We start from the raw sequence: 16,738 nt of genomic DNA on the forward strand, positions 1-16,738 counted from the left end.
TCGTCAACAGTCTTTGCAGATTTACAACCTCGTATTGACCCGCTCCTGCTGACAAAGGTTTTGGCGGTTTGATCACAAGCAGCAGAACAAAGGAGGTCACATTTATTTTTGCTTCAGTGTTTACTAAATGGAAACACCGGCATGGTTTTTACTCATAATGTGTCGTGACAGTGCCTTGCTTTCAAAACTAGCCAAACAAGACACTCAATTATGCAGCCTGTTGTGTGCAGCCTGTATCCTGTTTTGTATTTCGAAGCGGTGTCCTGTATGGGTACTTTCAAAGAAAACAAGCAAAGCTTCCTCCATGTTAACGAACAAATGATAAAGTAGTGACAGGCTGCTTACAGGAGGATTTCTGTTGGTGGACGAGTGAGCGACAGCGAGTAATTAAGCTCCGCACACACGCAAGACAAAACCTATAAAACACAACAGAAAAACCAAAGGGTAAATTAACTAAGCAACCGCTGTGGCCAAGTAAAGTAAATAAACCACACATCAGCAAGATCACTTCTCTGGGATCCCCTACAGCCCTCAGCAGGAAGAGTGGTTTAAAAAACAAACAGATGGACATGCTTCATGGAGCCTGGATTGTGCCACTGGAAAAAAAAAACATACTCCACTTAAAAATAATTCTGGATTACAGACGCTTATGTGGGTTATGTTTCTTCTCACATTTCATGCTTGGAAGGCATTAACAATTGCAATCTAGATTTTGTGGTGTCTTTAAAATAAACAAGCAGGTTTCTTTTATTATGTTAATATATGTAAGCAGTGAGTCATAGCCAATCAGGGCTTTAATTAAACACAGGAAGCATTTAGAGTTAACCCAGTCGCTATGCAGGTTTGTAGTACAGGATCTAAAGAGTGAAAGAAACTGATAGGGCAATCGTACAAGCCTAAGACAGATACTGGGAGGTAGATCGTGCAATCATGTTTTTTTTGTTGTTGTATGAACATAAGCTTGAGATTGAAAGCATCTGTCTGCATCCGGGGGGGTGACCAGAACAAAAAAGCTGCACACTCAAAAAATAGCCTGACATTGTTCTTGGACATCCCAATGCTTTGTATGAGAGGACAGAGGTCTCAAGCCCTCAGTATTCCCTGTATGAATCCCCCAGAAAACCTCAGCATGTGGTTCCGCTCAGAATTTAATGAGCGTGATTTAAACATACCATGATAGTTACGGAAGGCTGTACAAGGCGGTCTCCAAACCGCTCTCCCTTCACCTCAACACATGGTTTCACACTATATATCTGCTGGCAGAGGAACTGCTCTGGGGCTTTGTACCCCACAGGATGCAAACACAAGGAACAAATGTTCCTGGTTACATATCTGTCATTCACTTGCCTGTAATTCCTGGTGTATGATATGTTTTATGGTCATTAATATAAACTACAGCACATCAGATTCTTTTTTGCTTTTTTTTTTTTTTTTTAAAATCAAGATACAGCCGACCCATCATTAGTTCCCCGAGTTGTGTTTTGCTCTCGGAGCCACTCCTTCTAGCCTTGATTAGCTTCTCAAGCTAATGGAGAGTTTCCTGTGCTTCCACACACACATGCATGGACGCACACACACAGACACAAACCAAACAAACTCGCAGGAAGCCTTCAGCAATCTAAATATCTGATTTAAAGAAAAGTCACAACAATCCAAAGCACTGTGGAGCTGTGGTGTGAAAATAAAAAACTGAAACCATTATCCGATGCAAAACTCCTCATCGCAGTCCATGAATTTGTAGGATGACAAGTATGACAGGGATTAAAAATCAAATGAAAAGTGGAGGTAAATGTACCCTTTTGTGAACTCCCTCGTACTGCTGGCTCCTCTTCCCCTTTTGTTTGACAAGATGTAGCCATTACACTTCTCTCTTGTCTACTTATGGAAAAGCAATGGGCGACACTTCCAGCACATCCAAACAACTTGAAGAGTCACATCTCGTATTGAGCAAATGATCAACAAATGAGCCCTACTGAACGTGAGCGAGCTCTGACGTCGATAACTTTATATTTCCTGGGGATTGTGCTATTAAAAGTGAGCAGGAGAGCAACTGCACGGATGTTTCCAAGAATGGCAGCGTTGGCAAAGAGAAGATGGATGGTACCGCGGATTGAAATGTGAGTTTGTAAAGTCCAGGCGGCTGCCACAGATCAGGCCTGCTGTGCTACATGCTGCAAGCTTTAACAAAGCAGTGTTTTGAATGTAAGAGGACTGAAGCATATCGCTTTTGAGGTTTCCATGGTGAGGAGAGAAACATTCCCAGGATATAGTATATATGGGGTGTGAGTGTGTTATAAACAGGCTTCCTAAAGCTTTATGAGAGTTCTGATGATTTACACACTGCCACTGTGAGCTGAGCAAATCCTTGACTGCTACGCTCACTGTAAATTATTTTCTCTCTAGGAAGTGTGTTAGATTTAACTCCAGAGCAGACAACAGGTGAAAGTGTTACATTTTAGTGGCATATTTTTCCATGCTGTACAATGTCAAACCACTGCATGCATATCGCTGTCATCTCAGAATCCTCAACAAACTGTATTAACCTTGTCAGTTGTGTGACGTGAATGAAAATGCAATTTTTTTTGCTTGCAAGCGATTAATTATGCAGTATAAGTGACTGTGTGCAGAGCACCCTAATGCTTCAGCTACAGGCCTGTCTGTATACATGGTGAGAAAGCTGTCACGGCTGAATCCACTATCAACAACTGAGCTCGTGCCAGCCGCTGTGCTTGACTACACTAGGACCAGCTCCAGATCGACCAATGGCATCTTCTCACGCAAAGACAAATGAGCAGCTGTCAAGCTGTCAGCTCCACAGTGATGACCTTCATCTGCAGAAATGCTGTCAGATGGGGCCTCTTGGTCATCAAGTTTAGAAAGGCACCAGTGTTTTGCTTTTGCCCGCTGTTTCCTTTTGTGAATGCACTTGCAACTCCTTAGCTTCCTGTCAGATGAGTGACAAAGTGACCCAGCCTATCTAAACCTAAATTGGGCAGCAAAGCAGGCGTGTATATGACCGAATAACAAAGCACGCCCCTCTTATATCCCTCTTATAACAACTTGTTTTAAATGACACTGCTATATTTATAATAAACCCTTAAAGGAACAGTCTGACAATTTGGAAAATGTGTGGGGTTTTTTTTTTCTTTGTTTGCATTTTGCCAAAAGTGCTGCTGCAGAGACTTTATTATCACTGGCCATTTCCTTAGGTGCACTGCTTATTTAATACAATAGCACTAATCCAGTGCATTTAGGCATGTAGAAAAGGTCAAGATGACCTGCTGAAGTTCAAACCGAGCATCAAAATGGGGAAAAGAGGTGATTTAATTGATTTTGAAAGAGGCATGGTTGTTGGTGCCAGACAGGCTGGTCTGAGTACTACAGAAACTGCTGATCTACTGGGACTTTCCCACACAACCATCTCTAGAGTCTACAGAGAACAGCCCAAACAAAGAGAAAACATCCAGCGAGTGGCAGTCTTCTGTGAGAAAATGCATCGGAGGAGATTGGCCAGACTGCTTTGAACTAACACGAAGGCAACATAAACTCAAATAACCATTTGTTGCAATTAAGGTATGCAGAACAGCATCTCTGAACACGTTAAACCTTAAAGGATGGGGTACAGCAGCAGAAGATCACATTGGATGTCATTTCCTTTATTCTATTTATCTATTCAAACTTTTTTTAAGCAGGAAGTCTCTTGATATCTCTTTCTAAAATGCCCAAGAAGGTACAACAATACAGTGTTACGAGTCAAAAAATTAATAAAACATCAAAACACAAGGTCCATCTTATGAATAGCAGTTACATTCTTCAGTTGCGTAAGTCTCCATGTGAGTGCTGAGTTCTCCCAGAAGCATTTAACTTGCTCTGAAGAGTAGTCCATGACCAAGTTGCAAAATAAGAAAAAATCCTGAGGTCGCCAGTCATAGTAACTGTTTGCAGGTATTAAGAGTTTACGCAGCTAAAGATGGCTTTGCACATAAAAATATATCTGTGCGGTTGTCACCTTAAACTTATTGAAGGCCAAGAAATCACATTATGAAGTACACTCGGATCCGTGCTGGACAACAGATTTGATATGAAATGTAATGAGCTGTAATACACAGATTCTACACAAAAGTGTACACAGGACTCACCATATATAAAAATAATATTCTTGTCATGCCTTGGACTCCTTATTAGCAAATGAGCATTGTTTAAATGCCACACCCTAGCTGAGTACTGTTGCTGACTATTTCAAGTGTCTGAGGAATGTTTCCAGCACCTCACTGAATCTATGCCAAAAAAAATGTAAGTAGTTCAACCAGTAAACAGTGCCTAATAGTGGATAAAAAGTGTATGATGGTAACAAAAAAAGTAGCCAGGTAAGGTGATCTGGCAAGCTTAAGTTTAAAATGTAGACTGGAAAGATGGGAACCAGCTTGCTTGGCTCTGTCATTAAGAAATAAAATTCAGTTTTAATATTATGCTCCATTTCTTTAATGTGCAGAAAATACAAAGTCAAACAAGCTTACAGCAATGAGAATAAACTAAAACAGGGAACTGTCGTGAGCTAGCTAAAAAACGAGCTTTTCAGTGTGCATTCAGTTTAATACAGCTGTTGTTAGAAAAATAATAATTATTAACATCTTCGGAGAAGGAACTGCAAAATATGAATGAATCAAAACTCTCTGGAATTACCAAAGTGCTAAAAAGTGTCAGTTTGAATGTGAGTACTTTCCTGTTTATCCTCATTAAGCAGAAGTAAAACACAAGGCGGGAATAATCAGAGAACAATCACAGTTGCACCCGAAGCGTCACTCAGACCAAAGAAGGAGCTGCTCGGCGACAAGACACTGCAGTAGAGCGCTGGATATCTGAAGTGAATCGCATGAAAGGCATTCGCCCGATTGTTCTTCTTCAGTGCACCGGCTTGAGCAACAGCGAGATAGCAATCTATTATTTTCTTTACTGCTCCGAGTCAAAGAGAGGGCACTTGTTTCCTGTTCTCTGCAGCTGGTAATGTCTCGTGCCTTGTGGTCTGAGAAGCTGACCACAAACTGCATTACAAATAAATCTTTGGAGCCCATTAGAGCCGTACTGTTAAAACTGAGATAATGAGGGGACGATCGTAATTAGAAAGCGGCTAAACTTGTGAGCTACATATATTTTGATGTTTAGTGCAAAGCTGGTGTTCGACTGCCCGGAGGTGTGTGTTTGACATTACCCAGCATGTGACAATCAGAACAGGAGCCAGCGGCAGCTGTTACGTTGTTGACACAGTCAGGTGACAGATATTAATGTGTTAACAAGCTTAGCATAGCTGTTACATTCAACACAACAAAAGTGGCATTAAAGAGCCATTCGTCATCGTTCACCTTTAACCCTACAATTTTGTAGTATTAACCTGATGTGTTGTTACACATTTTATCTGCTGTCACACAGGAGTACTTTGTTGCTCCGGCTTATACAGATGCATGACACATAAAAGGAAAACCTGAACCTTTGACTGCCTAAGTGAGAGGATCTGGTGGCTCTCTGAGTAGTTTGGTCCTACTCTCGTCTAGGTTACATTGACAAACCAAAAAAGTTGTTCAGAGTTGTTCTTTATGCTGTGATGAAACACTTCTATCCTCAAGTTAGTTATGTCATCTCTTTTAGCATGATGATCCCTCAATTCACAGGGCACCAAGGCTCACTGAGTAGCATAAACTAAAACTAAGTGAAAATTTGACAAGTTAGAAAGCTCTTTCCAAAACCTACCATCAAAATACCAAATGAGGGGAAATATCTTTATGTGAATGGAGTGCATCTCTCCAGCAGAGCTTCAGATATTTGGAAAATCGGTTCCAAGAAGTATTTAAGCTGCATGAGGTTCGCCTCAACACCTTAAGATGCTCTATGCTGGTTTTTCCTTTAATTTGTCACTCCCGTTTTTATGTCTGCGTGTGTGATTGTTCACATGTGTGTGGCTGTATCAGGGTACAGATCCCTGTATGGCTTTGACACACAGGCACACTTTTTAACTCCTCCCCTCTGCCTTCAGCCAGGGTGTGATTACAGCCAATACAATCTTGGGCAACCTGCACTGAGAGAGAGAGAGAGAGAGAGAGCGAGAGAGAGAGAGAGAGAGCAAAAGAAAGATCGGCCAGCTGCTCTGGTGCACTCTGGTGGTTCTTGTAACAGCGTCACTGTTTGCTTGATCTCCAAACAGTCCAAGTGTGGCACTGAGGCTCATGCATGATCCTGCGACAAAACTAATTCCAGTGGACGTATTTAAATGGAAAAGGCTGGCTTTTCTTCTCCCAAACTTTTTATTTTTTTACTTGATATTTTGATATTTTCCTTGGATTTATGAAAGGGCTGAAACTGTGTGAACCAGTATTGTTTTGGCTTCGCGGACAGTTTGGATTCATCTTTTCTCTGGAGAACGTGTTTTTGTTGCCTGCACAAACTTCCAGAAACAACAACATCTTCGGAGGTGATGACGAGCCACTGCTACTCCCTTCTGAGCACTGCCAAACAAGACTCGCAAGGTGTGAAATGTGATCACTAACTGCACAGAAAAGACACTGTCCAGTGAGACAAACTACCTCAGATTTTTGTAAAATCGTTTGTATGATGCTTGCATGAGGCTCCTACAGTCCCTCAGTTGTGCTGACTTTGATGTGAAAATCTAACACTTTCCACCTCTTGTGACTAAGTTCCCTGACTAAGCAAAGATGAACAATTTGAACACATCATCCTCACTGAACACGACAGGCGCCATATACGCACCCATGGGAAAAGAGATCATCGTTATTCTTGTCTTCATCATACTCATCATAGTGGTGGGAAACCTGCTGGTCATCATTGCAATAGCACGAACTCCGCAGCTTCAAACGACGACAAACATCTTCATTATGTCCCTAGCATGTGCGGACCTCATCATGGGGGTCCTCGTCGTGCCTCCTGGGGCCACTGTTGTGGTGACAGATAAGTGGCAACTTACTGAAACATTATGTGACCTTTGGACTTCTATCGATGTCCTCTGTGTGACGGCGAGCTGTGAGACACTTTGTGTCATAGCAGTGGATCGGTATATAGCCATTACCAGACCGCTACGGCATAAAGTTCTGCTCAGTAAGTGGCGTGCCAGAATAATAGTTTGTATAGTGTGGGTTGTGTCAGCCCTGATTTCCTTTGTACCAATAATGACTTTGTTATGGAGAGACGAAAATGATGTTTTGGCGAGGGAGTGCTATGAAGATCCCGCATGCTGTGACTTCGTGACCAACAAGACCTATGCTATAATATCCTCTATAATCTCTTTTTACATTCCACTGCTCATAATGATATTTGTTTACGCAAAAGTCTATTTAATAGCATCCCGGCAGGTCCAGCAAATAGATAAGAGTCGGATGCGCTTCCAAAATGAATATCCAACATCACAGACACAAGTTGGCCCCCAGCTCAACAATACGCCGTCATCGTCCAGCAACTGCAACAGTGCAGCGAGGAGCAAGAGTACCAAACGCAGGCCGTCACGGCTAATACTTGTCAAAGAGCACAAGGCCCTCAAGACTTTGGGCATTATCATGGGGATCTTCACTGTTTGCTGGCTTCCTTTCTTTGTCGCCAATATCATTAATTCTTTTAACAAAGAAGTTCCTGATAAAAAACTCTTTCGACTATTAAACTGGCTTGGTTATATCAACTCTGGCCTCAATCCCATCATCTACTGCAGGACTCCAGAGTTTCGCACTGCGTTCAAGAACCTGATGGGCTGCCCATGGATGTCCACTCTGTGGATCAATTCTTTTTATAAAGAACTGCGGACTCGCTGCCCCTGCTTTCTATGGGAAGCTGAGTCAGGCACGGCAAGCCCTTTTCAGAAGACTTCAACCAGTAGGACTGAGGGTAGTGACAGCCTGGCCAGTACACAGGCAAGCAGCAGAAGTGAAGAGACTTCCCCTGGTCCTCCACAGTCCAACGGCTGCACACAGTACAGTGACTATTCGGAGCCAGAAACCACGTTGTAAGTTCATTTATCTTGTTATGACTTCACAAAGCAGTCATTTCTTAAAACAATGGTAAAAGCTCACATATGTGAACTTAAAGGCATATAGTTTACTACTAATACTTATATTATAATACTTAAATATAATACTAAGTAATAAGTATATACTAATACTTATAGAATTCCACCTCCTCAAGTCAGGGTTAAAGAACAATAACACCTAGCAATATTTAATGCTGTCATGTAGAGGGGCAATCACCTCAATATAGAATTAGGTTCTCTTATTCATAAAACTCCAGTTTAGTTTATGCGAGGACACTTATGGTTCTCTGTTTTTCTGCATTTAAAGGACAGTGAGGTAAACCAGAGATTCAATATATATTAATATATATATAAATTAATATATATTTGAAAATAAAAATCATACTAATTTGAATGAAAAGGCAAAATTTATCTCTAGCAATTGGGAACTGTGACAGTTACTTACATTAAAAACAGTGTTATAATTAATGAAATATGACATTTTAAAAATATACCTTAATGTTTGAAACACTCATCACTTGCTACCAAACTCCCCTTTAGGCTGTGTTTCATGACATTAATTACAATATTGTAATTAAAAATCATTTCTCGCTTTTTTTCTTTTTGTATTATGGTTGATACGCCCAGTTTAAAGCCATTTAAAATAATCCCAGGACCACAAACAAAATGCTTTTTGATTTTTTTTCTTTGCAGTTTGACAATGAAAGAAATGTAATAAAAGCAGAAATCCATATTTAGACATGTTCTACTACACCGTTGTGCTATAGTCCAGAAGTAAAATATACTGAGAATAACAGTGCAGAATAATAAACAATTTCAGAAGTATTGGCAGCTGTTAGGCTCTTAAAGTGTTACTGTAAGAGTTCAAACATTCAAGTGAAACTTTATATTTGTTTTTCATGCATGATTAAATAAACCTTTGAGGACTGTACCTGTATTGCTTATTGCGCCACGCTACCTATAATCAATCTTTCAACTCAGCTGATGTCAGTGTGGCAAAAATAACAAACAGATGTGCACAGCACAGTTCCTGGTAGTATGCGCATGTGGCTACTAGGTTTGTAGGTCATAGAGATTAAAAAACAATGCAATTATTGAATTAATTAAAATAGTATTTTCTAGAAAGTGTCATAATTGTAAATTTTTATTTGTAAAAAATGTCAACCCAAAATACTTTGGTTACGCCAAAAATGTGTGTAAAGAGGCTTTGGAAACTCAGTGGGCGTTGTGCAAAGGTCTGATTCGGAGAACTGCATGGTACATTTGAGAACATTTTAGTGTGTGTGCCTGTCAGTGGGCCTCAGTGTGCCCAGCCCAACAACCCCTGCAGCAGATAAATCTTTATCACTTATGCACAAGACTTCCCTCAAAACTCGAGAGACTGTTTACAAGAGTGACAGCCAATGAGAACGCTCTCCTTAACACACTCTGACTGTAGGCGGACAGCCCAATATTCAATTCATTACTACCCTAATGCACAACCCCGAGATGAAACCAGGTCTTTCACAGATAAAAATAGTAGGCGAAATTATAAGTTATGGCATCATCTATGTAGTGTTTATGTAAGAATTATACCTCTCACATAATTTAATTACATTTTTTAATGAATTTGAATTATGAAATAACTGATCAATTATCATTTTAACAAAAGAATTTAAAAAAACCCACTTGAATATTCAGAATATTTCTTAGTGAATTTACAGCTGAAATAAAGTTATTTTCAGAGCCGTACCATCTTAAAGGCAGACAAGACAAAGGCCGTAACTCACTTACAATTACACCTGCACTACAATGATCGTTAAATATCTCATCGCTGTGTTTAGTTTCTGTCGCCAATATTTATGATTACTAAATTTTATTGCGAGCTCTTGCATGAATGGAATTAACTTTTGCATGTACATTTATTTTTTTATAAATGCAGTGTTTCAGGTTACAGTGCATTTATATGACTTCAAATTGGATCAAACAGTGAAAAAAAAAGTCTTTATGTTGATACATTTTATTTAATAAGTTGCACAACTCTATGCCGCATATGAATTCCCATGACTGATCCACTTTTATGGAAGGGCCGTGCTTCTGATTTTAAATATTTACCCTGAACACTATAAATTATTTTTCTCTTCCCCTTTAATGGCATCCCCTCAGTGGAATTTTACAGACATAATCAATGGGGCTACAAAACAGGAGACATTTAGCAGCATATAAAAGCCATCCATAAAAGGAGCCTGGTGTGTTCTGTAGTAAATCACCCCAAGGGGAAGGCTCAGCAGACTCACTGCACGCTTTCAGCAGGATTACAAATGTAAGTGAGACCAGCCGTTCAAGAATGACTTCGACAGGTCCAAGGCTCAAAGACCGCCTTAATGAAGGAATATGACAAACCGTTTCAGATACAGTCTGTTCACTGCCGAATTTGTTGCTTCAGTCGCCATCATAAGCGACTGTGGACCTCCACACAGTAATCCCTGTCAGTTTCTCCACCTCTTTCAAAGAATACAAAAGAGCAGTAGAGCAGCATGTTTCCTTTTCACCCTGGGACAACCAAGTTAGTTAAGTCAGGAGCTGATGTAACCCAGAGTGGAAAAAAAGCAAAGCCCAACCACTGATACGAATGGTTACTAGGCTGTACTTCACAGAACAGAGATTATCAATAGTTACTTTGTTTTCATAGAAATACATGCTGGCATATCAGTGATGCCCTCATCAACATCCAGACCAACCATCAGCTTCTGTCACGTAATGCTGTGGCGTATGACGAGACCACTTCTGCAAGGATTCTCTTCAAAACATCTCTCCTTTAGTCATGTTTGCTACATGACTAAGGGTTAAGGGTTTAGTTTTTCCGTGTCTCCCTTTGTTTTTATCTGCCTTGTTTCTCTTAACATTAGCCCTAATATGCATACGAGAGGTGAGTCTTCGTGTATCTGAAAGGCAATGCTGTGTATTACAAGCAGAGCGAGTTTGTTAGCACAGTTTATCCATCACTGAGAACATTAAAATTAAGTTAACAGAGAGTGGAACATTTGATTTCAAAGAGCAGCAGCCAACTAGGTTGTGGACTAAAATACTTTACGTATGTGGAGCAGAAATTACGGCGTCTGTTAGATGACTGATAGACTGATTCAGAAACATAGAGCTCTGCTGTGCAGGTCTAATATACCTGAGGTTTACAAAAGCCACACAACCATGTGCTGCCATCTAAAAAAGTCCACGCTGCTCGGGCAACACAGATGAAGTTTCAAGAGATGTACAAAAGGAGGGATGTGGAACTCATTTTACACTGTGGGGTACTTTGACCTTAACTGGGCGGAACGAGTAAAAAAGTTTAACTACACATTGCATCATTAAGATGTCTTGGCATAAGAAAAAACCAGAACATAAATAGTCATTTCTGTTGTAGATGGTAAAAAAAAACCCTGAAACTTTGTGTTATTTAAACGTTTATAAACACACCCTTTACTTTTTTTTTTTAAAAGTGTCCTGTGGGCTAGATTGGAGCATTTGGTGGGCCGATTCTGCCCCCCCAGGCCATATATTTGACACCACTTTATTAAAGTCTCAAATGTATTGGATTTAATAAAACTGCATCAGGTTAAATATGAAATAAAGTGATGCAAGAAAAGTAAAATTAATACACAAATTTCATAACATTAAAAATATAGTACACTTAAAATGTAGGAAACTGAAAGTGTTCAAACTCATTTCTGTAGGAACTTAATCACAAGTGTACAACACTTAAATCAAGTAGTACACCTGATGTAACACCTGATCTTATGTAAACAGATATGCCACATGAACTTTTTTAGTATAGCAGAGAAAGCTGATTGTATATAATTTCATTTTTTATCACATTTCAAAATCCATATTCTCCGCAGAGGTAGTGGAGTGTTGCTTTGATAGTAACTGCCCCTCAACATGAACGCCGAGCAGAAGTCATTAATCACTAAGAGTCTAGGTCACGACGGCCCATCTCCTAGCTAAAGCTTAACAATGTTCTGAGTGGGTATGCAAACATCAGAAACCACATCAAACATACACAGCAATCAAAGTCCTAACAGTCATAACACAGCTGAGTGATGTGAAATTAAAGATTAACAGTCCCACAAGCCTTAGCACTAAGCTGAGAGGAACTATCCGCAATCAGCAAACTCAAGTGCATATTAAACGAAACAAGCATGCAGGCAACATGGGGAGTAGAGCAAGTCAACTAAAAAGATGACTGCACTCAGTTTAATGGCAGTATTTAAGTACCGGCAGTGCTTACACCTATGCAGTGCATATTTGAATATATGCTCATATTTTTAACTTGTGAACCTTCAAAAGAACAACAATGACGAACATAGATGACGAATTCCATTTCCAGTACTAACGCCAGCTTACTGAAGTCCATACAAGAAGCTCCACAGGATCTTGTAAATATCTCTGACATATAAAAGTTAACAACTTAGAGTTTAGCAAATCTAAAAGGACATTTTGTATATACGCCTGACATTTCAGGTTCCTACTATAAGTGACTGAGTGTGTCTTACTAGAACAAACTGTATCGTTATGCCAGCTAAAAATGTACATATAATTACCCACACATGTATGCTGTATTCTCCAAGAGCGCCCGATTTTTATTAATGGACGTGTTGTTAGTGTAAAATATAGTACACGGTAATTGTAGACAATTTAAAAACTGTGTAAACACATATTTCGGCTGTGTTGTGTTTACTAGTTAAGCGTGTCGAAGCGTGAGGCTTAATGCAACATACTCTGCAGCCTGTTAGAAACAAGCTTTTTACCTCTCTGGGCAGCCAATGTGTGGTGACTCAAGTGTCATGTGACATTACAATGGCCTAAAAATGGTGTTGCACATTGACAGACTGCAGTGGAACGTGTTGAAGCCACTTAGAGTTTTGAAGGTGCTTCGGGAGCAACATGCACAAATGCTTGGTTTTGTTTTCAGTGCCGTGAACCCTGTAATGCAAAGGCCTCCCTGCGCTTTGCTAATTGGGTCTGTTCCATAATATGCACTTAGATAGCTTAGAGTAAGCTCAGGCCTAAGAGAGCATGAAGCATGGAGTAGGGAAACACAAAACATGGTGGTACTGACCTGTGGGAAACCTCCAATACCCTGGCTGATATCACAAACAATAACACTGCAATATGATCTTTAAATGGAGGCATCTGGGATACTTGACAACATATATACACACACAAACATATGCATACATATATATATATATATATATATATATATATATATATATATATATGTATATATATGTGTGTGTGTGTGTATATATATGTATGTGTGTATATATATATATATATATATATATATATATATATGGAGAGAGAGAGAGAGAGAGAGAGAGAGAGAGAGAGAGAGAGAGATACTCTCCACTGTATATTTATTTCTGCTTATTGTGCCCAAGGTTAGTGAAACTGCTTGGCTGACATGTACTATAATGGCTGCACAGATAGATCTATATTTTAAATACATTATTGCGTCTTTAATGCGTGCTTGTGTATCTCTTTGTCAGAATGAATCCCAATGTGACCAGTTGAAACTTGCGTTAGCTGTATTTAATTTTACTACATGATTCAGTCTTTGTATTTATCCATTTAAAACAAACAAACAAAAACCCAGGATAGATACATATATGATTTAAAAAAAAAAAAAAGATAGTTACTGTAAATGTGATTTCTTGTGGGCAGCATGGTGGTTTGAATCCACCATCTGGCTGGGGCCTTTCTGTGTGGAGTTTGCATGTTCTCCCTGTGTTTGTGTGCCTCTCTCTGAGAACTCTGGTTTCCCCCCCACAGTCCGATGACGTGGAATTAGTGAGGTTAACTGGTGATTGCAAATCGCCCATAGGTGTGAATAGTTGTCTGTCTCTGTGTGTTTGCCCTGTGAAAGGCTGCCGACCTGTCCAGACTGTACCCCACCTCTTGCCCTATGATAGCTGGGATAGGCTCTGGTCCCCTGTGATCCTAAAAGTGGATAAGCAGGAGAGAATGGATGGAGGGATTTTCTTTTCTTTGCTTTGGCTGCTTTGAAAACTATTTTAACAAGACAAAATAGTCCGTAACAAAACTGTCATTGTTACATTTAGTAGAAACTGAAAGTCATAAACTGCACAACTAACTAAGGACTTTCTATTTGCATTTAACAGTGAATCGCATCCTGCTATATAAAGACAGCTTCAGATTCGGCAAACACACACGTCAGATATGATGAATGGATTTTTCCTAACTAATGATGAGCAGAGGCTACTTTAGCTTTAATGGAGGCTACACAATATCTGCACACATATCTGTGGTTTTGTAATTCAAAATAACTGACTTAAGTATAGCTCTTTGGCTCTATTATTCTTGAAGTTTCTTCCCATTAACTCCTTTTGACCCCAGAGTCCTGTGTACCAGGTTCCAGGTGGAAAGATGCATAAAGACGAAAAAAAAAGCTTAAAAACCATGAAGGTTTCTCAAGTTCAATCTGGACTGGTGATAAGGAAAAAGGAGACCTATTGCATTCAAAATTCTTCTAAGCGTCTCTTATCCATAAAGCGCAAGACTGCTTATCTTGGCTTTACGGTTTTGCAGCTGATGCCGACTACAGTGCAGATGTTTTTTAAATGTAGAAGTGTCAAATAATCAACTGAGGCTCAAGGGGTTAAACCATCCAAATACCGCACACTGAAGCCACAAGACACAAAGTAGACAACAGTGATGTCACTTTCCAGCAGTACATAATGTAAGAAAGGAGTTCTGATGAAACCACATTGTAAACTGTATGGTAGCTGTTTTCTTCCCTATAAGCATTCGTATTTCTGTGCAGCTTCCAGTGGAAGGTAGATTATGTCTTCCTGTGGAGACATGTACAGCTGAAGTGATAGCATCAGAATTCCTGTCTTGTTTAAGGGAAAAGAAGTTTCACAAAGGACAGAATGATGAGGGCAACTATGCAGTAACTTTCTGTAATTAGGAAGAAAAAATAAATAAAAGGGAAGAGGTGCAGCGATGATATCAATGAACACGAAAACACCGAGATACTTACAAATAACCTGTAAGACAACAAACAGCGGCTGCTGTCTCCAAGTCCTTCTTTATCTGATCAAAACTAAAATGGTGTGCAGGGCGAGACCAACACAAACCAACAAGTCATACAGAAACACACAGAGAAAAGCTCAGTTTGCACGGTCACATAACACATGGCTGCACAAGTCAAAAATATGAGGCGATTCACGACACGATAGTAATCTGGTCTCGAATATCAGGTACTTTTCAATACAGATAAGGCTTCTATTTAAAGCAAACAAAATGAAAATCGAAAATATGCAAGTGACATAATCCCAGGTGCGGCATATTTAGACATTTTATTCTCATTACTAAGAGACAGCCTAAAACAACAAAATGCCATGCGATGCTATTTTACCAATAGGTATGGATTTTGTCATGGAAACGCTGGATGCTAATATATCCATCTGTTTTCAGATTCACGTTGCAGGAACAGGACAGATGAAGAGTGAAATGTCAACCTACTGAAGCGAACTGCGTTTCCAGCTGTTACTGTGATTTCTGCAAAGTCTGAGACCAAACAGCAAAGAAAAGCTACAGAAAAGTTCAATCCCAAACCCTGAAAAGCACAGCAGAATGAAGCTAGCCCCAAAGACATGACTGGATTGACTGTGGAGAAACAGATGATTCGGTCTGAATGGGAACACTGTGACTGTTTTTGTTGTTGTTGTTGTTGTTGTTGTTGTTTGTTTGTTGGCGTACAGCCGAGATTAGGTGGCATCACGGATGAACCTCCCAGAGTCCTCTACGTGTTGTTTGGAAAAAGGCTCTCTGCTCCAGACTGACAGTGTTTGACATCAACACTGAAATGCATTCCAGTACATGGACACAGTGTCACGTGGCTTGTGGTTTCAAAAATGTCAGTATAAACTAATTTTTGTACAGTATATTATCTGGTAAGTTATGTAATGACGATACACTGAATCTGTAGCAAACTCGACTAAGCGATCATTCTGGCAAGCCTGTCTCCACTGTAGGAACATTTTCTTTACAAAAACCTTTCAGTTTAATATCAGCTTAACCAAAGAACTATGAATAGAAATACTCCATTTTTGTCTCGGTTTAAAGTCTTAATGTTTCTATTTTGAGTCTGTATGCACACAACAGTGAAACTGGGATTTAAAAGCCCATGTCTATGTTAAGTTGTGCCATGGCTACGAATAATGGATGACAGAACCTTACGTCTGGATGCCTCAAACATCACGCTGTCTAGAATCTTTTTGTGGGTATGTCCTTGTACAAGGTACAGTATTACGAACTGCAGGTAAACACAGCAGCATATGCAACATGCCGTGCTGCTAGTTTATTTTCTTTGGCTTGTGGCCACAGTATAAGCCCAACACCGTCCCCTGAAATGTCCACACGCACAGAAAACCTTCTGCCCACATTATGTATTACTTCATTGTCATAAGGCACCTTGTGGTGTGATTTTACATAACATCATCTGTTGCATTGAAAAATAAAGTATTTTAAAACTGTGTAACATTGGTCATGCGTGCTGTGTGTGCAAACTCACCATTCTGGAAGCAAACAACAAATGACTGTAACAATATAATAATTATTATTATTAACTTTTGCTGTATGTAACCGTCACAGACAATGACTTAAGAGGGATTTAATTATTTTTGTCCTTCATAGGTGGCTTCATTTGAA

The 16,738-nt window shown here is 39.7% G+C and overlaps 1 protein-coding gene across 1 annotated transcript; it reads left to right on the forward strand.

Moving 5' to 3' along the window:
* The first annotated feature begins 6,164 nt into the window (after positions 1-6,164).
* On the forward strand, positions 6,165-16,559 carry adrb3a (adrenoceptor beta 3a). Its single transcript, XM_082554432.1, has 2 exons — positions 6,165-7,999; positions 15,503-16,559. Exons 1-2 carry the CDS (start codon positions 6,705-6,707, stop codon positions 15,528-15,530), a joined length of 1,323 nt encoding a protein of 440 aa, XP_082410558.1. The 5' UTR covers positions 6,165-6,704; the 3' UTR covers positions 15,531-16,559.
* Positions 16,560-16,738: the final 179 nt, after the last annotated feature.

Source organism: Aulonocara stuartgranti (assembly GCF_965226115.1).
Source record: "Aulonocara stuartgranti genome assembly, chromosome: 12".
NCBI classification, from domain to species: domain Eukaryota; kingdom Metazoa; phylum Chordata; class Actinopteri; order Cichliformes; family Cichlidae; genus Aulonocara; species Aulonocara stuartgranti.

Bases quoted from the DNA above. Each gene is read 5' to 3' on its own strand.
- adrb3a (XM_082554432.1), top strand. From the start codon at position 6,705: ATGAACAATTTGAACACATCATCCTCACTGAACACGACAGGCGCCATA. The intron at 8,000-15,502 runs GTAAGTTCATTT...ATCTGTTTTCAG, and splicing joins TCGGAGCCAGAAACCACGTT to ATTCACGTTGCAGGAACAGG.